We start from the raw sequence: 27429 nt of genomic DNA on the forward strand, positions 1-27429 counted from the left end.
TGGTGTAAGGTGCGCCTTTATCTGGTATTATGCACGCCATTAACGATCAATTATTCTCACGTATCTGCAGCACCCACGACTATAACTGATTGTGTATTGGTCACAGCATGACAGCTCGACTTACGAAACGTCTTCGCTGCCGTTTGCGCTGCAGAAATGTGATAATAATTGACCGTCAATGGCTGACTTTAGATTTTCTTTATAGGTAGGTTTTTAACTGAAAATTCTCATTTTATTTGAAATGGTGGTTCCATTGCCATCATGTCAGGATCTGACGATGGCATCCCGGAGAAATCGAGAGGAACTTTCTAAAATCGCAGAGACGACTAATGCGTTTGTCGATTTTTTCATTAGATATTTTAAAACAGTACAATTTTATGAAGGTCTGACGATGAAGCCGAAACACAGACGAGGGAACTCCTCAACGATTTACAGCAGTTACCTTGTCATTTTTATATACTAGCGGACGCCCGCGACTCCGTCCGCGTAGAATTTAGTTTGTCACAAATTCCGCGGGAACCTTGGATTTTCCCGGTAGATAGTAATCCAGAGTAAACAAAATTTTTTATTCCAAATTTCAGACAAATCACACACACAAACTTTCGGCTTTACAAACATAGTGTGATATTCTAATAAAAGGTCTTCGAACAGTGCGTGTTGCCAGTGATGACCTATGGTTCCGAGACTTGGTCGCTAACTATGGGCCTCATAAGAAGGCTTAGAGTCACACAGCGAGCGATGGAACGAGCTATGTTAGGAGTATCTCTGCGTGATCGAATCAGAAATGAGGAGATCCGCAGAAGAACCAAAGTCACCGACATAGCTCAACGAGTCGCGAAGCTGAAGTGGAGAGGCACATAGTTTGAAGACCCGTTGCGGTCCCAAGGTGCTGGAAAGGTGACCCCGCACTACAAAGCGCAGTGTTGGTCGACCCCCCACCAGGTGGACTGATATCAAGCGAGTCGCAGGGATTCGCTGGCAGGTGGCTCGGTATCGTGATGTTTGGAAGTCCTGCAGTGGGCGTCCATCGGCTGATATGATGATGATCCTAATAACTCCACTAACATAGGCGTAAAAAGTGGGTAGGCCGGGCCCACCCTAGAATGGTCCAGGGCCCACCCTAGGATACTGGGCTACCTATTGGAAATTCTATGATGGACGCCGAAATACTAATAATTATACACAAAATATAATTATAAATATCAAATAATAAACATTAAAACTTATAATAAAGATTTTAAAAAATCTTATATTATAAGACAATTTCTGATAAATAAAAAAAAAAAAAAAAATAAGTCGAGTCATTTCAGAGGTTTGCGTCTACACATATTGTTAAAGAAATTATATTGAGTGTGGCCTGTTCTTTGATAGGCCCACCCCAGGAAACAATCCTAGACATGTGGCCTGTTTTTTGATAGGCCGAAATTATATTGAGTGTGGCCTGTTCTTTGATAGGCCCACCCCAGGAAACAATCCTAGACATGTGGCCTGTTTTTTGATAGGCCGAAATTATATTGAGTGTGGCCTTTTTTAGAATTTAAACTTTAGAGTTTCAGCCGTGTTTCATAATCAATTGATATGAGTGTGGCCTGTTCAGTGATATGTAGGCCCACCCCCCCCAAACAATATTAGATACGCCAATGCAGGCATTATCACCTCAGACCAATTATTGTATAGGACCTGCCTCGTTAGACGATCGTTAATATAACGTATAGATCGATGTCAAATAGTTGTAATCGTGTTCGTCGGTTAAAGAGCTCCGTAAAAATACCTTTTCGTGTAATTGAATTGTGTAAAAAACGAGCAAAAACTTCTAGTTAAGTATAAGATATATACCAAATCTAAGCTCGTTTTCCTCACAAAATGACAGACAATTTTGTTCGTGACTATGAGTGCGATACAGGTCCTTCTATAATTGGTCTGAGGTTATCACAGACCGAGTGATCAACTACTCGGAGTCGCTGGTGTCGGAGGCGGCGTCGGCGACGTCGACGCTGAACTTGTACTCCTGGTCGGCGCCGAGGTACGCGTCCGACATGAAGTACAGCGTGTACGTGTGCCGGCCCGGCGCGCCGCACACGAAGTCCAGCCGCACCTTGGCGTTGCGGCCCAGCGACACGCGCTTGATCGACAGCAGCGTGTTGCTCTTGGGGTCGCCCACCACCACCCACCAGCCTTCCTCGCGTTTCTGCAAATAAAAGCACATTTATATGAGCAAATATAATATTTACTGAAATAAATAACAGCGCCATCTAGTTTCAGTATTACAAGTGAAACTCTAAAACAGCGCCATCTAGTTTGTCGATACAGAATTGCATTGGTTTGTTTTACGTGTCAATGATGTCAAGGAGGCGTTAAAACAAGTAACAGCGCCATGCAAGCGAAACCTAATTTATATGAGCAAATATAATATTTACTGAAATAAATAACAGCGCCATCTAGTTTCAGTATTTCAAATGAAACTCTAAAACAGCGCCATCTAGTTTGTCAATACAGAATTGCATTGGTTTGTTTTACGTGTCAATGAAGTCAAGGAGGCGTTAAAAGAAGTAACAGCGCCATCTAGTTTGGAAATGCAGAGTTGCATTGGTTCGTTTGGAAACTGCATTTTATACGATTAAATTTAAGTAACCAATTAGTTCAACAAATACATTGTAGATGGCGCTTGTAAACATGTAGCATATTTTGTTAAAATTATGGTTATGTTAAAACAATGGCAATGAAATAACGAATCTAATCTAATTATGTCAAGTATTGCATAATAGAATATAAGAAATCTCACCTGTGGGAAGAAGGGCGCGATGACAGGCCCCACGATTTCGTCCTCTCTCTCGAGGGACACCTCCACTACTATCGGCTTGCCGGCGCGCAGCCGCCTCTCGTTCTTCACCTGCAAACAAATTGAAACGGAAACTTTGCTTACTTCTTTATTTTTACTTGTCGTAGATCCATTGTAGAACTCCCTTTAGACAAAGGGCCTGCAATAGCTAGACACAACTCATATTAGGAAGACTTATCCGTCTGTGCTCTTACTATAGGTAAATATGGTTGACAATTATTGTGTGTGGACTGTGGTGGAATCTCGTGTTTTATTTTTTTAATAACCCGTAATTATGCAACTTTACCGTGATAGCTTAGTGAATATGATCTCCGCCTTCAATTCGGAGGACGTAAGTTCAAATCTAGTATAAAAAAAAAACTATGAAGAAAACGTCTGAAACGGTGACGAAAAACATCGTGAGGAAACTTGCGTACCTGAGAATTTTCTTAATTCTCTACCTGTGTGAAGTCTGCCAATCCGCATAGGGCCAGCGTGGTGGACTATTAGCCTAACCTCTCTCATTCTGAGAGGAGACTCGTGCTCACCAGTGAGCCGAGTATGTGTTAATGATGAGTTAATGATGGTTTCACTATGTTACCAGTTACCTCGTAAGTGAGCTCCACGTTGGGATACCGGTTGCAGAAGCGGGCCACGTCGGCCATCTCCGTGGGCGACAGCTGGAGCAGCTTGGCGCGCGCGTTGTCCTCCAGCTCCATCACGTCGAACACTGTCTCCACACCCTGGAACATTATAGCATTATTAAAGTAGTTCTGACAATAGCTGGTTGGGATGCAGATTAAAATAGACCACCAACTCTTTTTGTATAAGTCAAATTTTTTTTGACGTCTTCCGTGGCGCTGTTGTGTGGATTTACAAAACGGAGGTCCTGGGTTCGATCCCCGGCTGAGCAGATTAAGATTTTCTTAATTGGTCCAGGTCTGGCTGGTGGGAAGCTTCAGCCGTAGCTAGTTACCACTCTAACGGCAAACGATTTAGCGTTCCGGTACGATGCCGTGTAGAAACCGAAAGGGGTGTGGAGTCAAGGGCTAACTTGTAAAGAATAAAAAAAACAAAAAAGTGGCTTTGAAAACAGAGGGCTTCTTTCAGAACCAGAATATGATCTTCAGCTCCTGAAACTCCACCAATCTAGAAACTACTGTGCTGTGGGCTGTAGTAAAATCCCTCAAGGTATGTCAAATAGAACACCTAAACAAATACTTCATATGTAAATTTTAATATTATATTTACGTATATATTATATTATATTTTAACTATTTATATATATAATTATAACATATAATGTATTGCACCTTCCCGCTCTTTCTTCGCAAGTTCTCTCGTCAGGGGTTGCCTGGTAGAGATTACTTATAGTAATAAGGCCGCCTTTGCATGCTAAGTTAATTAAATGTTTTTAATATTTCAATTTATAATTGTATTTTTGTGTGCAATAAAGTATTTCTTCTTCTTCTTCTTCTACTTTGAGCTATTTCGGGATCTTCAGCTCTTCTAACTCAACCAACCCAGAAACTACAGGGCTGTAGTAAAATCCCTCAAGGTATGTTAAGCAGAACTCCTAAACTAAAACTTTAAGCTATCTTAATATCTTCAGCTATTTAAAATCAACTAACCCAGAAACTACAGGGCTGTAGTAAAATCCCTTAAGGTATGTTAAATAGAACACCTAGACGAATACTTTAAGCTATCTCACGATCTTGAGCTCTTCAAACTCAACCAACCCAGAAACTACAGGGCTGTGGTAAAAACCCTTAAGGTATGTTAAATAGAACACCTAGACGAATACTTTAAGCTATCTTACGATCTTCAGCTCTTCAAACTCCACCAACCCAGAAACTACAGGGCTGTGGTAAAATCCCTTAAGGTATGTTAAATAGAACACCTAGACGAATACTTTAAGCTATCTTAGGATCTTCAGCTCTTCTAACTCAACCAACCCAGAAACTACAGGGCTGTAGTAAAATCCCTCAAGGTATGTTAAGCAGAACTCCTAAACTAAAACTTTAAGCTATCTTAATATCTTCAGCTATTTAAAATCAACTAACCCAGAAACTACAGGGCTGTAGTAAAATCCCTTAAGGTATGTTAAATAGAACACCTAGACGAATACTTTAAGCTATCTCACGATCTTGAGCTCTTCAAACTCAACCAACCCAGAAACTACAGGGCTGTGGTAAAAACCCTTAAGGTATGTTAAATAGAACACCTAGACGAATACTTTAAGCTATCTTACGATCTTCAGCTCTTCAAACTCCACCAACCCAGAAACTACAGGGCTGTGGTAAAATCCCTTAAGGTATGTTAAATAGAACACCTAGACGAATACTTTAAGCTATCTTAGGATCTTCAGCTCTTCAAACTCCACCAACCCAGAAACTACAGGGCTGTGGTAAAATCCCTTAAGGCATGTTAAATAGAACACCTAAACGAATACTTTGAGCTATCTTAGGATCTTCAGCTCTTCAAACTCCACCAACCCAGAAACTACAGGGCTGTGGTAAAATCCCTTAAGGCATGTTAAATAGAACACCTAAACGAATACTTCGGAGCTATCTTAGGATCTTCAGCTCTTCAACCTCAACCAATTCAGAGACTATAAGGCTGTGCTAAAATCTCTCAAGTTACACTAACCCTACTATCAAACCTAACATTTGAAGCTATCACCCGACCGCCAACTCCTCACCTTATCAGAACAGCGCTGAACCAACTCCGGTGTGAAGTGGGGCAGCTGTCGCAGGTACGAGTCCTTGGCCCACATGGCCTGCGTCACCATTTGAGCCAGCTCCATGGCAGCCACCGCGGGGGACAGCCAGCCGCTGCTGGAGACCACGTCCACGCACGCTTGGATGAGCCGAATGGCCTGGTAACAAAAAAATATATATTGGAAAGGAATACAATTGGTAATTCACATAGTTCGAAGAGCCGATGGACGTTGGGGTCCCAAAGTGCTAGAATGGCGACCCCGCACTAGTAAGCGCAGTGTTGGCCGACCCCCCACCAGGTGATGTTTGGGAGTCCCTACAAAAGGCCTATGTCCTGCAGTGGACGTCCATCGGCTGATATGATGATGAATAGCAGGGAACTACTGGATTCAGGGCCTTAATATCGTGTTATCTTAACAGAGAGCCCGTTTCTGATGATGAGGGGATCTCACCTTGACGAGGACGATGGCGGTGTCAGCCTGCAGCTCAGCAGGGAGCTGCATGCGCGACAGGTGCGCCTGCAGCAGCACGTGCGCTTTGACGTGAGGCTCGTTGTACTTGACCGCGCCGCCGGTCGGCGTGGCCGGCTTGTGGGGCACTCTAGAACAGATAATAATAATAATAATAAAGCCTTTTTATTAATCCTTTTTCAACATTCTTACAAAATATTCTTAAACCTAATGTTAGTATTGTTAGTTAGAAAAAAAGTAAAAAATAAAATTATTACTAATTTGTTAGTTAAGTATATGCCTAAGTTAATTTATAAGTTTTATTTGATTTCTTCGTTTATTTTTTTTTTTCTAGAAACAGATATATGAGGTAAATTGGAATGCCCACCGGCACATATAACATCGGATCAGGGAACCCAGGTATACCCCCTTATAAATGTATATGAAAATGATAATATGATGTATAAATAAGAGTCTGCTTAAATAATTGGCTTAATAAAAGTATGTTTCTTGAAGAAATAGTAGATTGTTAACCGAGGGTGGAAAGAATCAATTCCCGAGGTATTTAGACTATAGTCCGAGTAGGAATTGATTCTTTTACCCGTGTTAAACACTCTACTTTTCATTTCCAATATGAGAAAATTTTATTTCGATTACGAGGAAATTATAAACATTGTCTATTTATTTGGCCCGCTCTTGGTTTTGGCTTGGCTCTTGCTTTACCGACGTTGTGACTATTCCCCGCTAGGCGGCTCTCTCTAAGGAGAATGACTTACGTAAAAATCTCGTTACATCCTACTCGAAGAACCACTAATGTTATAGAATTCACTTATCCTTTGGTGGAATACCTAGATTGCAAGATAAAATTACTGGTTCACATTTATATGGTTTTTAAAAAGAACCTTCAGATTGCACTATGCACCGTAAAAACGTCTTGTTTAATCCACCGTCTTGGGGAGAGAAAAAGAGAGAAAGCGCGAGAAGAAATGAGACGGCAAATAGTCGTTCGGAAATAAATATTACTTTAGACAAAATTCAGCCATTATATTTTTTAATCATTATCTATTTTTTTAAACTCCGTCACTGTTATGTAACAGATTAGTATCCCGCCAATTTATGTCGACTTTTCAAATTTTATTTAGGAAACTCAACGTTATTGTTGCGGCTTATTCCGATTAAGAAGTTTGCGCTAAATTTACGCTGGCTGTTTAGAAACTCACATGGCCGTAGCATTTTTTTATAATTACTTTACTTTTTACATAAAACTTTTCCTCTAGAACTTCATTGACGTCTGAACAGGCTGTATGGTCAACGATCTTTGCCTGTTCCCGAATTTAGTTGGGGACAAATTAAAAAAAAACATAAAACTCTTCACAGCTAATGACAGCAGTTCTATTTTTAAAGTTCATTCCGGCCTTAGATAAAATACCTATAGATGTAACAACCGTGTAGCCGCACATGAAACAACAATACTTAACTGAAATGTTGCTTTTACTTAAAATTTTCCCTAGATTTGGTTAAATTTGAATTTTGAGAAAGCTTTATTAATATTTTATCTGAGACCGTTTGCACATAAATATTATGACTTAAAAACAAGTTCCCAAACTTTTTTTTTTATTTATTTTTTAAGGTAGTGAATTCAACTCCCTTCAACAAAGTAAAAAGCTTGTGTCAGCACTAGTCCAACGAGATGATCGAACGTATTAACTGGTAAAACCAGTTGGTTAACCTATAGCCGAAACCAAAGAATGTAAATATGAACCGAAACGAATTATAAATGTTCGACTCCCTGTTGGACAATTTTCGGTCCCCTATCTGGGTTAATTAAAAAATCTAATTTATTTTAGAAGTTTTATCAGTTTTTTAGAATCCAAATTACATATTGATTGTGTCCTTCTCAAACTGAATAGAGCAAATTTAAAAAAAAAATTCTTAGGCTGCCAATTCTGATGACCAGTAGCCATTATCCATGTTTGTTTAAAATGTATATCCTTGGGAAACCTGCAATAAAATTAATAATATGATTAGATATATTGTTTCCATTTGTTATGAGTATCAGCAAAAGTAGATCTTAAGAGCTGCACTAATGATCCGTCATCAGAAAAGTACAAAATTAATTTTCTTTTTAATTAATTAAAAATTGTTTAGTGGAAAATCTTTATAAAGTCATGGCAACACTCCAAGTTGTTTTTACAAGGTTATGTTTAAGAAAAAATACCATATTTCGTTAAAATCTACTTTATTTAATGGAAATTGTTTATTGATTTATTTGTTCAATCATATTTTTATCTGTCCTATAAACTATAACATTAACTTTTGCATACTTACGAGTAAAAAGTCTCTTTCTCTGCCTCCGTTTCCTTGCGGCTTTTACAGCTGAAAACACTGCATCCTCCCATTATAAATAATACTACACCTTATTAATGGAGTCCTTTTCCAATAAGTACATTAAAACAATCTTAAAAACCTAAAAAACAATAATAAACAAGAAAATTTCGCACAACGCACAACTTGACAGCAAATTGTTTGGCTAACTGATAGTTAGCCAAACAAAGAAAACCTCCACGGCCTAAGAGACAGAAGATAATACTTTTTGTCTCAACTTCCTCATAAAATTCGTAAATACGCTTCTCACTCCCACGTCTAACATAATTTTAAGGCAACGTCTATAGGTATTAAGTCAATGATTCCGGCCTTTAGGTGGGAAGTAATTTGTATGAGTTATTCCCTCCCTGTGTAGGGAAGCAGCATTTTCCACCCAATACTCAGATAAAAACAACACTACTTTCCGAGTATGAGAAATGAAAAATATTTTTTTTATAACTGTTCTAGGGCAAAATGTTCCCCGGTATACCAAAGCGGCGAAGTAACATTTGAAATTGTATTATTTTTTTTTTGCTGTATTATTTTTTCTGTTACCAACAAGCTTAACAAACACGAAAACGAGAAAGCAAACCAATCTTAAGTTTTAAAAAATATCGTAAAACTTAGGCTAAAAATGGTCAACGATCTTAGCTTGTCCCGACTGTGGACATATTAAAGATAGATTAAAAATATCATAAAACGTTGTAGCAAACTTTTTTTGATAAGGTAATAATTTCATTTATAAAGTAGAATTATCAAGATTTTTTAGGTATAAATAAATTTGGGTGATTAGAATAGGCATTCCCCTTTATGAGGTTATATGCTAATAATCTAAATAAAAAGCCATAATAATTGAGTAACGTAGACTATGTTCTATCCTCGTACTCTATTCAGTTGTGTGCATTTTAAGAATTTAAATATCACGTGTCTCCTACGGTGAAGGAAAACATCGTGAGGAAACCTGCATACCAGAGAATTATCTTAATTCTCTGTGTGTATGTAATCTGCCAATCCGCATTGGGCCAGCGTGGTGGACCATTTGACCTAACCCCTCTCATTCTAAGAAGAGACTCGAGCTTAGTAGTGCGCTGAATATGCGCTGATAACGACTCTCAAGGCAACAGGAATTAGGTGAGTGAATCCGCGGATCGTCAGAAAAACTTGCGTCACTGTAGTCACTTACTTGGTTGCCAGCGCTTTGATGATGTTCTCCTCCCGGTGCCGGATGCACAGGTCGGAGTACTCCGCGGCCGAGGATATGATCTCCAGCAGGCCGCGGATCTTGGTCTTCGACGTCAGCGACAGGCTGAACAGTTCTGTGGACAGGACAAAAGGAAAACTGACACCATTTCTAAGAACCACCATCTTTGTTGTAGCAAAACTTGAAGTAGACTTTAGAATTAAGCTGGTGAATGTGTTACGAAAAATGTAATCGAAAAGCGACATATGTAACATTGCTAAACTACGACACAACACAAGTAAGTCCAGCGCAAAATCAGTTAAGACTTTCATAGTAGAAGCTTGTGAAGTAATGCAAGTCCGACACTAGAGATGGCGCTATTAACCACTACTATTTTTCAAGTTTCTCATACATGTCTTAGTTTATTTTTAAAAGTTTAATCCTCATTCGGTGACAGATTCTCTGTATCTACCACCAAACCAGAGTTAAGCCAACTTTGAAGTTATAAAATCCTCAATTGCCCCCTAAACTGCAGAGTATTGTAGATTAAAATGCTCATAATCCTAATTGCAACAGAGATGATCCTTTGACTATTGGGACTATGGACCTGTTTCACACCCAGATTCACCAACAAAAGTCTGTCGTTTTTTGAGAGGGACGAGATTAACTCATCGAAAATATTTAACACCATTAACTATATTCTGTGTCCATACACTACACACAACTTTAAAATTATTATATCCATTAGATAATTGATTTTTGATCTTTGCCAGAGGGGTAACGGTTATCGAGGCAGGTCCTTTTATTAATGGTCGAAGTGATCAGTCAAATGGATAGACAAAACAACGGGTTTCAGAACTACTTCATCCCACTTCTGAAACTTGTTTACTTAGTGTCAGAAGTGGGATGCAGGAGACTCACCGATGGTGGTGTAGTTGATGTAGTAGTAGGAGGCGATCATGCCGAGGTTGAGCGGCTGTACGTCCATCTCGTCCTCGATTGCTATGCACTTGGACTGCTCCAGGTCTGACAGCGTCGTCTCCACCAGCTCTGACAGGTGGTCTGACAGGTGCCTGTGGAAGACATATTACGATAGCAAGTTATAAACTTTTTAGAAATCAAGTAAATAAAAATAAATCTATACTACAGCCTTCCTTGATGAATACTGTTTTCCAACAAAGAAATTAGAAATGAAGGTAGATAATGCATGCTATTTTATAACTTATTTATTTTAAATGATATATGGTTTGTTTATAAAATGTTATCTAAAATATATTAACCATATCTAAGTCATCATCATCATCATCATATCAGCCGATGGAAGTCCACTGCAGGACATAGGCCTTTTGTAGGGACTTCCAAACATCACGATACTGAGTCACCTGCATCCAGCGAATCCCTGCGACTCTGGGGAATTTTAAGAAATTGAATATCAAACGGTCAAGGAAAAACATCGTAAGGAAACCTGCATACCGTATGCGTGTATTGCTTAAAGTAGAATGCATTGGGCCAGCATTTAGCATGGTGAACTATTGGCCTAACCTCTCTCATTCTGAGAGGAGACTCGAGCTCAGCAGCGAGCCGAATATGGGTTGATAATGATGAATAGACCGATATAACCGATACCCACCTGTGAGTAACACCCTGTAGATTGTAGTAGTTGGGGTTCTGCGTGAGCCGCCGGTAGAGGAAGGTCCACGTCAGATAGTCCACGGCGTCCTGTTTGTTCTCTATGGTCTTCGTCACTATCTCCGCGTTTATGTGGTCGTGCAGCCTGTGGTCCAAATGACTCTGTGGGAAAACATTGTCTATGACTTACTTCGATATTTCAAGAAATATACCACAATCGAGTCCTGTAGTGCTTATGAACATCCAGGTATCGTGTAAGGATGTGTAGTGCGAAGCTGCTTTGAGCAGTTTGGTAAAGTTAGTGTTGCTTTGATGTCCTCCGTTACGCAGTTTGCACGCTCGTGGATGACGTCACGTCGAACAGTGACGTCACCACGAGTGGCAAGCAGTCGTTGAGCAGCTTTGTAAAGAGGATTGTGTACGCTCGTGTGAGTACGTGTGCGTGACGTCACCACGAGCGTCAAGCAGTCGTTGAGCAGCTTTGTGAAGTAAAGAGGAATGTGTACGCTCGTGTGAGTGCGTGTGCGTGACGTCACTACGAGCGGCAAGCAGTCGTTGAGCAGCTCTGTGAAGAGGATTGTGTACGCTCGTGCGAGTGCGTGTGCGTGACGTCACCATGAGTGGCAAGCAGCCGTTGAACAGCTTTGTGAAGAGGATTGTATACGCTCGTGTGAGTGCGTGTGCGTGACGTCACCTCAAGCGGTAAGCAGTCGTTGAGCAGCTTTGTGAAGAGGATTGTGTACGCTCGTGCGAGTGCGTGTGCGTGACGTCACCATGAGTGGCAAGCAGCCGTTGAACAGCTTTGTGAAGAGGATTGTATACGCTCGTGTGAGTGCGTGTGCGTGACGTCACCTCAAGCGGTAAGCAGTCGTTGAGCAGCTTTGTGAAGAGGATTGTGTACGCTCGTGCGAGTGCGTGTGCGTGACGTCACCATGAGTGGCAAGCAGCCGTTGAACAGCTTTGTGAAGAGGATTGTATACGCTCGTGTGAGTGCGTGTGCGTGACGTCACCTCAAGCGGTAAGCAGTCGTTGAGCAGCTTTGTGAAGAGGATTGTGTACGCTCGTGTGAGTGCGTGTGCGTGACGTCACCTCAAGCGGTAAGCAGTCGTTGAGCAGCTTTGTGAAGAGGATTGTGTACGCGTGTGTGAGTGCGTGTGCGTGACGTCAACACGAGCGGTAAGCAGTGGTTGAGCAGCTTTGTGAAAATGATTGTGTACGCGAATGTGTACGAATGCGTGTGCATGCGTGAGTGAGTGCGTTTGTGGTGCGTGCGTGTGACGTCACCTCAAGCGGCAAGCAGCCGTTGAGCAGCTTTGTGAAGAGGATTGTGTACGCGTGTGTGAGTACGTGTGCGTGCGTGAGTGAGTGAGAGAGTGCGTGTATGGTGCGTGCGTGTGACGTCACCTCAAGCGGCAGGCAGTCGTTGAGCAGCTTGGTGAAGAAGGTCTTGTGGTGCGCGGCGCACATGAGCACGCCGACCGCGTGCTCGTCCTCCAGCGGGCGGCACGCGCGGCCCAGCATCTGCAGCACCGTGGTGATGGGGTACTGCTCGTAGCAGTGCAGCTTGCCGTTGTACCTGCCACAGAGCACCTAGGTTATATCATCTACATCATCACCATAGTATCAATCTATAGGACATTTTTGCATCAACGTGGGAAGCTCCTTCAGTTATACCAAACTTCATTATGTTGCATATTTTATATATTTAAAACATGGACAAAGAATTAAAGAAAGACTTCTAGTTAGCCGCTAGCGTCCAGCGACTCGTCATGACTTGTTAGATGTCGTCCGTTTAATTAGTCGTGGTATGAACAACCCTGCACTTTTTAGTCAGAGGGGAGTGGTACACAGGAGCTTATGGAAAGCGTATTAATTCTTAGTCAGGCCCGCACTTGTTTCGCCACCGTCCATGGCTCCCATACCCCACAACCCTGTACTGCGTGGGCGAGGACTCAGTCACGTGCCAGTGTGTGTACTGTGTACAGCGCTAGAGGCGGCACTCACACGTGCGTGTCGGCGATGATGACGGTGTGCACGTGCGCCGCGAACGCGAACGCCAGCTCCGCGGCGACGACGCACAGCTGCGGGCGAGGACTCGGTCACGTGCCAGTGTGTGTACTGTGTACAGCGCTAGAGGCGGCACTCACACGTGCGTGTCGGCGATGATGACGGTGTGCACGTGCGCCGCGAACGCGAACGCCAGCTCCGCGGCGACGACGCACAGCTGCGGGCGAGGACTCGGTCACGTGCCAGTGTGTGTACTGTGTACAGCGCTAGAGGCGGCACTCACACGTGCGTGTCGGCGATGATGACGGTGTGCACGTGCGCCGCGAACGCGAACGCCAGCTCCGCGGCGACGACGCACAGCTGCGGGCGAGGACTCGGTCACGTGCCAGTGTGTGTACTGTGTACAGCGCTAGAGGCGGCACTCACACGTGCGTGTCGGCGATGATGACGGTGTGCACGTGCGCCGCGAACGCGAACGCCAGCTCCGCGGCGACGACGCACAGCTGCGGGCGAGGACTCGGTCACGTGCCAGTGTGTGTACTGTGTACAGCGCTAGAGGCGGCACTCACACGTGCGTGTCGGCGATGATGACGGTGTGCACGTGCGCCGCGAACGCGAACGCCAGCTCCGCGGCGACGACGCACAGCTGCGGGCGAGGACTCGGTCACGTGCCAGTGTGTGTACTGTGTACAGCGCTAGAGGCGGCACTCACACGTGCGTGTCGGCGATGATGACGGTGTGCACGTGCGCCGCGAACGCGAACGCCAGCTCCGCGGCGACGACGCACAGCTGCGCCGCGCCCGACTCCAGCAGCTGCTGCGCCGCGCGCCGGTCGCCCGCCGACACGCCCTCGTGCAGGTACGCCACGCCCGCCGCCAGCGTCTCGCGCAGCATCTGCCGACAAAACCAAACAACGTCACATAAACCCTTAGACCAATTATAGAAGGACCAGTATCGCACCCATATTCATCACAAACGAAATTTTCTGTCATTTTCTAAAGAAAACGAGCTTAGATTTGGTATACATCTTTTACTAAACTATAAGTTTATGCCCATTTTTTACATTATTCAACTACACAAAAAGGTATTTTTACGGAGCTCTTTAACCGACGAACACGATTACAACTATGAAACATCGATGCTATAGAGACAGTTTTTATAATCGCATTAGATCTTTGATCATATACTTTGACAGAAAATTAACGTATAGCGAGGCAGGTCCTATACAATAGTTGGTCTGAACATAAACCTATTAGCTTGTTGGGTATCCACATGGATTGCTTTCCCAAGACCGAATTGATTAAACATCATGGTCACACCCAGAAGAGAAATATTTCACTTTTCTACTTGAGAAATATTGTATTTTTCCGAGAATGTAAAAAAGATCCTCGGGTTCCCTAAGAATTATTGAGAATGAGCAGCTGGTTCTTTTACCCCATATTTTCTTAAGAAAGGACTGCAGAGATCAGCATTTCTAGAACCTGATCTTAGAATTCATTACATGGGATTCTTCACACCCTCAGTGTATTTGAGAGGACTTTGCGTCTATTAAACAATCAGTGTGACATCAATTTAGCTGAGTTTTAGAAAAGCCAGTTCTCTTACCTAATCCTGTGCTTTTTAAGGAACATTCACCATCGTGGATTCTTTGCATTGTCAATGGATTTTGGAGGACTTGGGATCCTATTAATTAATGTAACGTCGACTTATGACCAACTGTTTCTATCATATTCTTATCCTGTACTTGAGGAATGACTACACAAACTATTTAAAGGAGAATTTGGAACACCACAATGGATTCTTCACATTTTGGAGGCTAAACAATCAGTGTGACGTAAATTTAGCTGATTTTTAGAGAAGCTAATTCTTTCACCTTATCCTGTATCTTCTTAAGGAACGGCTGCACCAAGTCGGGTCGTGCGTGGAGGAACTTGGTGGGGTTCCCGTGAGCGGCGGCCAGCGCCAGCAGGTCGGCGGCGAGCAGGCGCGCGTGGCGGCGCGACGGTACGAACACGGCGGCGGGCTTGGAGCCGGCGTGGCGGATCACGCTGTTGTAGATGGGCTTCGTCATGGCGGCGAGGCGGGACGCGGCGTGCGATATGTTGAAGCCCTGGAGAAATTACAATTATGTTAATTTTGCGGTTTAAAAAGGGTGGTATTTATTATTACATTTTTATTATATAATGCAAGCTATGGGACCCAGTTTGGGCGTAGCTTTAGTTGTCGAGTGATAGGGAGATCGTTTTTATTATTTTTCTATATCATGCATGTAGTCATTTACCGCGTAGTAGGACTTTTAGACTAGAAAGTCCCTTAATATCTTTATGAATGCATTATCTTTGTCCTTATTCCGTATACGGTGTGGCAGATTATTATACATTTTTATTGACATAACTTGAATTTTGACGAAGGGTAAGCGAGTTTATTTTTGTTTTTTTCATGAAAACGCCGTGGTTTATAACTATATATTTTCCACAAAATATCACCGAATGCCTCCAGCAGATTTACTGAATCATGCCGGACTACGAGACTTCACAAATCCTCATCGGGCACTTTTGTACCGATTGACGCTGTATAAGAGTCCTATCTGTGATTGTGACCTTGGGGGACGAGGACAGACACCATGTTCTATGGTACCTACGTCTTGGGATGCTGGACGGAATCGAAAGCGCGGAGGCGTGGCTGGCCCTCCTTTCCTCAGACACAATATCCATCGGCTACGGGAGTTCGCGCACCATTGGCATTGGAGGCGAAGTGATTGGTGCGTGCCAGTGCCAGTGACGCAGGGGCGGAGGGAATCCGTCGTGATGTGAAGTTACAGCCCCAGAAGGGGGAGAGAGGGAGAATGTTTGGGACAAGGATGTAGAATAAATTACTTGTTCCCACAACATTCGCCTGCTCACATAGTGCTCCCTGCCAAGCCGAATGTGATGGAATATTATTAGAGGGAGTGTGCGGAGGGTGTTAGAAATGTATAAACAATGCCTCTGTCTACACATTACTCTGTACTATTTGACAGAACATCTATACTACAGCCTTTCTTGATGAGTACTGTTTACCAACAAAGAAATCAGAAATGAAGGTAGAAAATTCATGTCATTTCATAACTTATTTATTTTAAATTGTATATGGTTTGTTTAATAAATGTTATATAAAATATTTTAACCATATCTAATAGTTCTAAGCTTACTAGTCAATTTTATTTTCATTAATTGAAGAACAAGTTAATTATAATTATTATTAGGTGTCACATGACTTGTAATTTATACCCTCATTTTTAATTTGTTTGTTGGTAAACAGTACTCATCAAGAAAGGCTGTAGTATAGTGTATTTCTAATCAGTTCAACTGTCCTTGACCTCTGTCAATTTGCCTGCGTACTCATAGCGACACACAGCGTTCTCTAAGTTCAATAAATTCTTTTCTTTTTTTCTCGTGCTCCCAATTTGAATATATAAGTCTTTATTTATAAAGTAGTGAGTTTCATTATTACCCTCAGACCAATTATAGAAGGACCTGTATCGCACTCATAGTCACGAACAAATTTGTCTGTCATTTTCTGAAGAAAACGAGCTTAGATTTGGTAAATATCTGATACTAAACTAGAAGTTTTTGCCCGTTTTTTTACACAATTCAATTACACAAAAAGGTATTTTTACGGAGCTCTTTAACCGACGAACACGATTACAACTATTTAACATCGATTCTATAGAGACAGTTTTTATAATCGCATTAGATCGTTGATCATATTGTTAGAAAATTAAATAAGAAGGCATTTGTATTAACGGATATGCTACATTATATGTTACAAACAATCTGGTTTTAACTGTAGTGTTGTCAATATACGTAGGTACCATGACGTATAATGATGAGTAATTCTTTGTTCTTAAAATTAAACTAAAATATACGAAACTAAACTAAAATAAATAAATAGATTTAAAAACGTATATTGACATAAATTCATCAATCTTTTATCTATACGGATATTGACATAATTCATAAATGAATGATGTCAATATCCGTATAGATAAAAGATTGATGTTTGACTATATTTTGTTCTTGTTGTTTATTCCGTTGGAAAGGTATAAAAACGTGGCTTCATGGATGAGGCGGGCTCAGTTTTTGTGATTATAATCGAAGAGTTGTGTTATTAAAGTGGTGTGTTTGTGAACCTCGAGTTTCTTTTCTCGCCAACCCTAACAATATAGTTTGACAGAAAAGTAACGTCTAGCGAGGCAGGTCCATACAATGATTGGTCTGAGTTATCACCATAACCCATCAGAGGGGCGGGCGGTTACCTGCACGTGCAGCTCGAGCGGCAGCGGGCGCACGCTGGGGTGGAAGTTGAAGGCGCAGTTGGCGCTGCAGCCCAGCCACTGCCACACGTCGCGCGCGTCCGCCAGCGGCAGCGACAGCGCCACTGTGCGGAGGGACGGGCGGTTACCTGCACGTGCAGCTCGAGCGGCAGCGGGCGCACGCTGGGGTGGAAGTTGAAGGCGCAGTTGGCGCTGCAGCCCAGCCACTGCCACACGTCGCGCGCGTCCGCCAGCGGCAGCGACAGCGCCACTGTGCGGAGGGACGGGCGGTTACCTGCACGTGCAGCTCGAGCGGCAGCGGGCGCACGCTGGGGTGGAAGTTGAAGGCGCAGTTGGCGCTGCAGCCCAGCCACTGCCACACGTCGCGCGCGTCCGCCAGCGGCAGCGACAGCGCCACGATACGGATGGGTCGGCCTAGAGTGAGAAGAAAGATCACTAATAATTGGCGGATTAAAAAAAAAAATTCGTTGTACAACATATTATATTTAAAAAATTTTGACGGCCTCCATGGCGCAGTGGTATGCGCGGTGGATTTAATGACGGAGGTCCTGGGTTCGATCCCCGGCTGCGCCGATTGAAGTTTTCTTAATTAGTCCTGGTCTAGCTGGTGGGAGGCTTCGGCCGTGGCTAGTTACCACCCTACCAACAAAGACGTACCACCAAGCGATTTAGCGTTCCGGTACGTTGTCGTGTAGAAACCGAAAGGAGTGTAGATTTCCATCCTCCTCCTAACAAGTTAGCCCGCTTCCATCTTAGATTACATCATCACTTACCATCAGGTGAGATTGTAGTCAAGGGCTAACTTGTAAAGAATATAAAAAAAAATATATTAAATATCCAACAAAAAAACAGAAATCGTCAAACCAAATAACTCATAAACATAAACCAACCAAATAACTTAGCAAGTCGTCAGACTCATTTTCGAATATGACAATAGTGTGCGCTCTGTTGTGACAGCCACAACTGATGCACCTGACTCGCAGCACTTTCCCGTCCCGTCCCCCGTCGCCCGCATACCACGGCTACACACTGCACTACGAGGTCCCAGTTACCGATCTGCGAGGCGATGTAGCGCATGCGCGAGCACACCACCTCGAGCACGGGCCCCTCCTCGCCGCCCAGCAGCTGCAGCGCGTCCACGATGAACAGCGACACGCTCTGCACGCTCTTGCGCACCTTCCACCTGACGCACACATACATTCACATTATACAGGGTAAAGGTAAGGAGAACCAACACTGTTTCACTATGCCTGCAGATGGCAGCACTCATCTATAAAAGCTTCGTCCGATTCCATTTTTCGTATCACATTAACCAGCTTAGCCCTAAAGTCAAACGTGCGCAAAGAAGATTTACATGAGAACTCTATTACTCGAGAATAAGGTCCATAATCACTCGCCCATATCAAGTTTACGATCTTTTGTTATTGTTATTTGTCTAATTTCGTGGAATTAACAACACGTGTGTGGGCGTTTCCAGAATGTTCTGGATTCGGTCTCCATGGCGCAGTGGTATGCGCGGTGGATTTACAAAACGGAGGTCCTGCGTTCGATCCCCGGCTGGGCAGATTGAGATTTTCTCAATTGGTCCAGGTCTGGCTGGTGGGACGCTTCGGCCGTGGCTAGTTACCACCCTACCGGCAAAGACGTACCGCCAAGCGATTTAGTGTTCCGGTACGATGCCGTGTAGAAACCGAAAGGAGTGTGGATTTTCATCGTTCTCCTAACAAGTTAGCCCGCTTCCATCTTAGACTGCATCATCACTTACCATCAGGTGAGATTGTAGTCAAGGGCTAACTTGTAAAGAATAAAAAAAGGAATCATTCTGACGGGTATAAATACGTGCTGGACGGTCTCCGTGGGGCAGTTGATTTGGAGCGAAGCGAAGTAACATTAAGTGTTGCCAGCGATACAAGTGAACAATAGTGAACTCGGCTACGATTTTGAACAACGAATTGCCAATTAAGGAGTGGAATAAGATCTCATACGAGTCACCAGGTGTTTCACTCCAAATCTTCGTAACAATATGCTACATTTAGAAGGCTCTATTCTACCTTACTATACCTTTACTATTAGGGATATATAAGATAATCATTAGGCCTAATATGCGGGTCACGAGATGACGTCGTCTGCAGATGCGTTCAGGGTGCCTAGTGGGAGTTTTCAATACTTTCATACTGTTACTATCGCGTTAACGTAAACGCGTTCTTAGTAAGATGATGCCAAAGAGCTATGGAACGAAGCATAACAAATATCAAAAAAAATCACAAAATCCGTCACTCCATCATTAGACAGAAAACAAAAATAATTGACGCCCTAACCTTCTCACTTAAAGCCAAATGGAAATGGGCCGGACATGTCGCTCGACTCACAGATGACCGCTGGACAATCAGATTAACTAAATGGCGGGGACCTAAAGGATCACGAGGTAGAGGCAGACCACGCTATCGATGGGACGACGACATAACTAATATCACCGGCAAAAACTGGCTACTGAGGGCAAAAGACCGACCAAAATGGCTGCACCTGGAGGAGGCCTTCACCGCTAAGGGTTCTTCTTTTAAATAAAATAAAAGAAAAAAAAACATTTAAGATTTGAATGCACTTAAAAACTAAAATACTTAGTATCTAATCAATTGTTAACTATTATGAAGAAATAAAAGGCTTTTTTATTTTTTATTTATTTTTATTTAACGTAAACGCGAATTTATATTGAATTGAAACAGTTGTGCAGTAGTGACAATAGATGGCGCTTCAATTCCTGAGAAATTCGCGTTTACGTCAACGCGCTCGGCACAGTATCAAACTGTACTAGGCCCTCAGTACTCACCGGCGAGACAGCACGTCCCACTTCTCCGCGGTGGTGATGATGATCTGGCCCTTGTTCAGCAGCTTGTGGTCGGTGGCGGTTTCACCGGTCAATTGCACCACCTGGCGAAAAATTCCATTGGTTGGTATATTTGTAAAGCTTTCCCATGGGCTCAATCCCGTGGGCGTTTCAGTGGTTAAAGTTGAATGGACAGTATGAGAGGAAAGTTTTTTTTTTTCGTGTTGAGTAAGTGCTGATGGCTCCATATGGGACCACTACGGCGTCACCGGAGGGTTTGAACGAGCGCAGAAGCATCGCCTGATGAAACCCGAAGGCTGAAATAAAGATAGAGGACGGAACGACTCTCTAAGGGCGTCTCCTATGAGACTCGGATCTCGGCTTAGAGGGCCATTCGGGGTAATCCTGACCTGGGTGGGCGCGCGCGCGAGGAAAGGTTAACGCTCGCTTACAACAAAACTCTCTGTATACTTTTCATGACAATAGATGGATTTCTCTATATTTATATGAAAATTATCGTGTCAATGTGTGTTGCCATATTCTTCCGAAAAACCACAAGCCTGCGGGCAGCCCCAGATGTCTCGGGTACACTTGCATTCAAGTTAATCTTGGTGAACCATAAAAATGACAGAATTGCCACCTTCGCTTTTAAGTTAATCTTGGGGAACCATAAATATGAAGCAGAACTGCCACCCTCGCTTTCAAGTTCATTTTGGGGAATCATAAAAATGGCAGAACTGTCTCATTCGCTTTCAAGTTAATTTTTGGGAATCGAAACATAGCAGAACTGCTACCCTCGCTTTCAATTTAATTTTGGAGAAACAAAACAGAGTTGCCAACCTCGCTCGTAAGTTAATCTTATTGAATCATAAAAATGGAAAAACTGTTACAGACACTATAAATATAATGTTGAAGACCCACAAAAATGGCTGAACTACCATACTCGCTTTCAAGTTAATCTTCTAATTTTCTAGTTATATAAAAGATAAGGAGGTAGTTACATTACGGATATAGCTTACTCAGAAGACGTCAGAAGAGGGGGTACTAGTGGGGGGGGGGTTTGTTTAAAAAGCAGAAGTATGAGTAACCTTCAAGTTGAACCTGGTGCCGAACTTGTGGTACCAGTCGGCGAACACGATGTCGGCGAGCGCGTCGCGCGGCAGCAGGTACACGGCGCGGCCGGCCGCGTTGCCGCCCAGCAGCCGCAGCAGCGCCAGCTCCGCCACCACCGACTTGCCGGAGCCCGACGGCGCGCCCACGAACACGTTCTCGTCCGAGTTGTACACCGCGTTGAACACCTGCGCACGACAACACGACAATACAGGTGAAACCACCGGCCCATACAACGTCGGCTGAGGGAACCCAGGCAAGGCAGGTTACCGACAAAGACGTACCGCCCAGCGATTTAGCGTTCCGGTACGATGTCGTGTAGAAACCGAAAGGAGTGTGGATTTTCATCCTCCTCCTTACAAGTTAGCCCGCTTCCATCTTAGACTGTATCATCACTTACCATCAGGTGAGATTGTAGTCAAGGGCTAACTTGTACAGAAAAAAAAAAAAAAAGATAACCCTGTTATCGTTGCAACGACTTGCGGAACGGATGGCTTCAGTGTGCTCGTGGCGTTCGAGCCGTTCACATCTCTTGTTGTGTAATTCTTTGTGTTAGGCGGGGAGAGTGACTTGAGTGGAAAAGGGGAGTGTTGGTTAACAAGGATCCTTTAACCCTACACACAACGTTCACAAGTGCAAGTTCGCAAGTTCGCAAGTGCGACAATATGATGTATAAATAAGGATCTGGTTAAATAATTGGCTTAATAAAAGAATGTTTCTTGAAGAAAAATGCATTTTTTTCATCACTCTTCTAGTGCAAAATGTTCGCCGGTGTACCAAAGCGGCGAAGTAACATTTGAAGAATATATTATTTTGTTTCTGTTACCAGCAAGCTTAAGAGGAGTTAAGGAGTTGCCAGCGTTGCGTACCGCGAAAATGCATAACGCGACGCGTAGCAGCAACAGTGATCGTACCATTATTTTGTGGTAGAGGAAACAACTCAAGCAGTTCCCAGGATTTGTGACCTTAGGTGTAGGTTTAAAGGTACTTAGATTGAACTGCAGGAAGGTGTCGGCGTACAGCTACTCATACTTAGCGTTCCGCAGCGCAGAGATAGATAACGCAAGAGGTAGTAACGACGCGTACACAGTCGAATCGCGAACACGAACAGTGATCGTACCATCATTTTGTGGTAGAGGAAACAACTCAAGCAGTTCCCAGGACTTGGGTGTAGGTTTAAAGGTACCTTTCAGAACGCATAAACACTCACACTCACACGACACGTACCAGCGTCTGCACTGGGTTGAACTGCGGGAAGGTGTCGGCGTACAGCTGCTCGTACTTGGCGTTCGCGTGGATAACGCAACAGGTAGTAACGACAGTGATCGTACCATCATTTTGTGGCAGAGGAAACAACTCAAGCAGTTCCCAGGACTTGTGACCTTGGGTGTAGGTTTAAAGGTACCTTTAAGAGCGCATTAACACTCACACTCACACAACACGTACCTGTGTCTGCACCGGGTTGAACTGCGGGAAGGTGTCGGCGTACAGCTGCTCGTACTTGGCGTTCCGCAGCGCGGAGATGGGCAGCGGCTGCAGGTCCAGCAGTTCCGTGGGCGGCAGGTTCTTCTCCGGCAGGATGAGATGGCGGAATGACACTGGTAGCTGCGTCTCCGCCGCTATCCACCTGGAAGACATCATATATCTATACTAACATACTTGTCATAAAAACATCGACACGGTCCGCATGTACTGTTCAGGCGGACTGTTTCGTTTCGATTTTTTTGATGAGAAGTATATTATTAACAGGTAAAGTTTGTGATGTTGTAGAGAGAAATCACTGGATCTACTAAACCAATTTTTTTAGACTCTTATGCTAATAGAAAGCCACTTTGTTTATGAGTGTCGTGAGCTATTTAATCCCTGTATTACGTATGCGAACGCGGGTAAAACCGCGGGTCGTCTGCTAGTATTAAATAGCGTGCATCCAAAACATCACCACTATAAAAACGAGTGTGATTTACGACTACACGATTGAAGCAAATTTTCAAGAACAAAAAAGCGCCATCTATGAATAGGTTCTAGAAGTGCACAAAATGGGATTGTTTCAAAGTTCTTTAAAAACGCCATCTACTGGTACATTACAATAACAAAAACTGTTTCACTTTGCCATGATGATATCTGCATTGCATTATTCATAAAAACAGATTTCGGTGTAATATAAAAAAAATATTGCCGCCATTTTGAATTCGTTTATTGTTGCACCGATTTCGTTCAAAATCAATATCTGCCCATCGCATTAATAATAATAAACGGTGGAATATTAAAAAAAAATTACTCAAATTATGAAATAAGCCATTATTGACCGATTCATAAGTCACTGACAACGTTATCAAAACTACTTTGTGAATAGCTTCGAAGTATAAGCTTACCTGTCAGAGACAACCCTGAGGAAGTACTGCGGCGGCAGCGGCTCGAACACCGGCACAAACAGCTTGACGTGGTGCTCGTCGCGGCAGTACTTCTGCTTCAGCAGGAAGTACTCGTGGTGCAGGATCACTTCTGAGTCCACGTCCTCCACGAGGATCCAGAAGGCTTCCGACTGACCGTGGATCTGAGAAGAAAGTTCAATTTAAATAATAAATAAACAGGAACGAGGTCGCACGCGCTTCATAAAAAAAAGGACCTAATCAGTAGTTTCTCAGTCATTCAAGTTACGGTTTTTAGGAGCATGTTGCGGTTCACGATCTTTTGACTGTTCACAATCTTGCGAGATAGATTATTATTTTATGGTATTTACAATTTTACAGTGTACTAACATTGACCTTTTATAATAAAACAACGCACAATCATCTAGAAAATTTCACTTAAAAACAGGCCAATTTTGCTTTGACAGTTTTAGAATTATTGGTAAAGAAAATTATACCTAAAGGCCTTTAAATATAGTCCAATATTCAAATTCAGAGCAAATTCAACCTTAAGGATTGAGTTGAAGATTTAATTTACAAATGCGACTACTTGAATTGAGTGCCAAGAAGTTGTATTTGGCACTCATTGAGTGGGGACGTTTTTTGGACTCTGATTGTGCATCCACTTTTTAATAGGAGATCGATGTGTACAATTCATATATGGATCGGACGGAATGAAGACGAGTCAAACGTTAACTCTTGTATGAACCTAATTGAAACTTGAATGAAATGTACAGTACGTCAAATATGCAGCTCTGCCCACCTTGTCGTCCCACTGGAAGTCGGGCGTGACGGTGAGCTCGACCCGCAGCGTGGAGCGCGTGACGGGCTGGATGTGCGTGCTCAGCTCCAGCTTGGGGAACTGGTGCACGTACTTGTGGATCATCTTGCCCAGCTTGGGCGCGCGCACTAGCTCGCCGATCTCGTTGGGGCCCAGCTCGTACAGCTTCTCCCACGGGAAGTTCTTCTTCTCCAGCTTCTTCACCACCTGCATAGACAATCAAAGGTGTTTGAATATAGATATCCACAAAGACTCACCAAGGACATATCGCAAGTTAGTTTTGCTAGATTTGCTAAACTAATTTTTCTTTTTGTTTTTACCAATTCCATTTTATTTTTCGTATTATATAGTATATTCAAATAGTAGTAAAATGTTTCCTCTTCTTGTTACTGTAAAATGTATTTTTTTTCTTATGTAAACTGATTTAATGTAATGTAATCATCAATTTATTTTAATATTACGGAAATGTGCATGCCGTGTCTACCTTCATTTGATTGTGCAGAGCCTTGTGTTTTTTTTTTTAGATTGTATTTGTGTAAATGCTGCGACAGTCACTGGTGGACCAAATAAATAAATAAATAAATATTTATCTTTTTCTTAGACTTCAAATTACGTTTACGTGACAAAAATATTCAAAGAATAAATAATTTTAATAAACATATGATATATTAAATCAGATTTGCCCTACCGTTAAATAGTTTAGTCTTATTCATTTTCTAGCGTTTCAAACAATAGTCTGAGAAGTGAGTGTGCCGCACTATGTACTCACCTCTTCCGGCATCTTCTTGAACTGCCTGAGCGGCGACATGGACTGCCACATGCGCCGGTCCACCATCTTGCACAGCGCCAGCGTTTTGTCCACAAGCTGTGCCCAGCCTAGAATAATGCATTTCAAATTAATTACACAAAATAACAGTCAATTTCTGTTCGTTCGTAGCAGCACACGGTACCTCTGTGCAGCACGATCTCGAAGATGGCCCGCAGCAGCCTGCAGGCGGACTGCGTGACGTACACCATGTCGGCCATGAGCGCGAACCCCTCCAGCTTGAGCTGCGATATGTACGCCTGCAGCAGCACGTTGATCTTGGCTGACGGCTCCTCTATGCTCTCCTTTATCGGTATCGGTACCTGTGTGAGAACACGCGTTATAATATTATTATAATTAATCTTATTCCCAGGGTCACAAGGTTTACAATTGCTTGTCATTTTGTTGTAGGCCTAACGGCGAGTAAGACCTACAATAGGGTAATAAGCGTAGCATTGAGTACGCTCAGGTGTGAGAGCTACGCTTTTGGATCCTGTCAAAAGTCTGAAACTGCTGTTATACCTGGCGGCAACCAATATTGGAGGGGAAATCTAGTCAGTGGCGAACACAAAAGATCGATAACGGTCAAAGTGATACAGGGACCTCTTGAAGACCTGCAGAGCCGCTACAACAAGAAGAAAAAGAAGATCTTCGAGTTTCAATGTAAGCAAACAAATACTTATTTTGTTTACATAGATTTCTAGGAATAAACTTTTCACAAACATTGTAATCGAAAGGATTACACTTCAAGAAGTTCTCGATCATTAATTGTTGTTGTTCAATTAATCACAGACTAATAAATCAACAAGTATTACATGGATTATAAAATCAAAAATTGGTAAAATTTTAAAGACAGCACCTATCTCCGTCAAAGTCTGCTAGCTTCAGCTTGGTTGTAACCTTAAGTGTCTCTAAAGTGCTAATAAAGGTATCTATTTACTGTGTGCTTATAAAGGTACCCTCTTCGTCTCCATCGGTTTCTGAAGCTCCAACTTCTCCTCGTCCCTCACGCCAATGTACTAAAACCCTGAGAACAGTGCGAAGACTCAGAACAATTCTGCCTCCATCAGTGTCGTTTTCAGTAACTGGTTGTAACTCTGCATCGTCTCAAAGGTGCTAATAATGGTACTATTCCAGAGACTCACCCTCTCCATCAGTTTATGAAGCTCCAACTTCTCCTCGTCCCTCACGGCGATGTGCTTGAACTCTGATGACAGGGAGAAGACTCGGAACAACTCTATCTCTGCCAGAGTCGGCTTCAACAGCTGGTTGTAGCTCTGCATCGTCTCATATGTGCAGTAGAAGTGAGACGCGATGCGGCCTAGCTCCGTCGCTTGGAAGTGACCTGATTTGCGCTCGTATTTTATCAGACCGGCTCTGAAAATAAGACATCATCAATTCCAGCGTACCTTGAAGCATACTGCTCTCTCTTTCGTCCCATCGCAACAAAAGAGACAGCGATATTTTTGATTTCACTATTATCGGTTGTTAATGTCTTTCTCTTAAAGGGATATCAAGTAAATTCTGCAGTGAAGCGAGCTACGTTTGGGTAATTTTTGCGTGACCGTATCAGAAAGGATATGTATAACTGCAATTTGACAATTAAAATTGGAAAACTTTTAGTACTTGGTGAGCTAAAGGCGGCGAATGATTAAGATAATTTTTATAACCATAGATACACCAAACTGATGCATGACCCACCTGATGGTTAATAGTAAACCAAGCAACAGTTCGCAGGGCATAGAGACAACCTCAAGAAATACTCATGGAACCTCCATGAGTATTTCTATCCTTTTCTACTCAAGGGGAAGTCTGAAAATGGTGCCAGTGTCAGAAAAGTTAGCCACTGAATTTGCAGTGGTTACGACCAGTCGTATCCTTAGCTGCATTTGTGCGCGAATATTGCATTCCAGGCATGACGTCCGAACGTATGCTCTCTCCCACTCAATTTACAATTAAAGGAGGAAGTCTGGAACTGGTGCCAGCGACTAAATAGTTGCGGAGTAAAATGTTAGGTTA

The 27429-nt window shown here is 43.0% G+C and overlaps 1 protein-coding gene across 1 annotated transcript in view; it reads right to left on the reverse strand.

The window, feature by feature from the left end:
• Positions 1-1700: 1700 nt before the first annotated feature.
• Positions 1701-27429, reverse strand: part of LOC112051137 (putative U5 small nuclear ribonucleoprotein 200 kDa helicase) — a 58427-nt gene continuing 32698 nt past the window's right edge. The window contains exons 22-42 of the mRNA XM_052889671.1: positions 26556-26787; positions 25556-25733; positions 25375-25481; positions 24588-24812; positions 23789-23970; positions 22863-23043; positions 21395-21604; positions 20310-20410; positions 18535-18665; positions 17757-17896; positions 15041-15277; positions 13880-14061; positions 12565-12736; positions 11162-11322; positions 10453-10604; positions 9535-9667; positions 5991-6138; positions 5520-5696; positions 3427-3561; positions 2783-2890; positions 1701-2188 (exon numbers count right to left, since the gene is read on the reverse strand). Coding sequence (XP_052745631.1) covers positions 1949-2188; positions 2783-2890; positions 3427-3561; positions 5520-5696; positions 5991-6138; positions 9535-9667; positions 10453-10604; positions 11162-11322; positions 12565-12736; positions 13880-14061; positions 15041-15277; positions 17757-17896; positions 18535-18665; positions 20310-20410; positions 21395-21604; positions 22863-23043; positions 23789-23970; positions 24588-24812; positions 25375-25481; positions 25556-25733; positions 26556-26787 — 3532 coding nt within the window. The 3' untranslated portion in view covers positions 1701-1948. The remainder of the gene's footprint in view (positions 2189-2782; positions 2891-3426; positions 3562-5519; positions 5697-5990; positions 6139-9534; positions 9668-10452; positions 10605-11161; positions 11323-12564; positions 12737-13879; positions 14062-15040; positions 15278-17756; positions 17897-18534; positions 18666-20309; positions 20411-21394; positions 21605-22862; positions 23044-23788; positions 23971-24587; positions 24813-25374; positions 25482-25555; positions 25734-26555; positions 26788-27429) is intronic.

Source organism: Bicyclus anynana, chromosome 26 (assembly GCF_947172395.1).
Source record: "Bicyclus anynana chromosome 26, ilBicAnyn1.1, whole genome shotgun sequence".
Taxonomy (NCBI): Eukaryota; Metazoa; Arthropoda; class Insecta; order Lepidoptera; family Nymphalidae; genus Bicyclus; species Bicyclus anynana.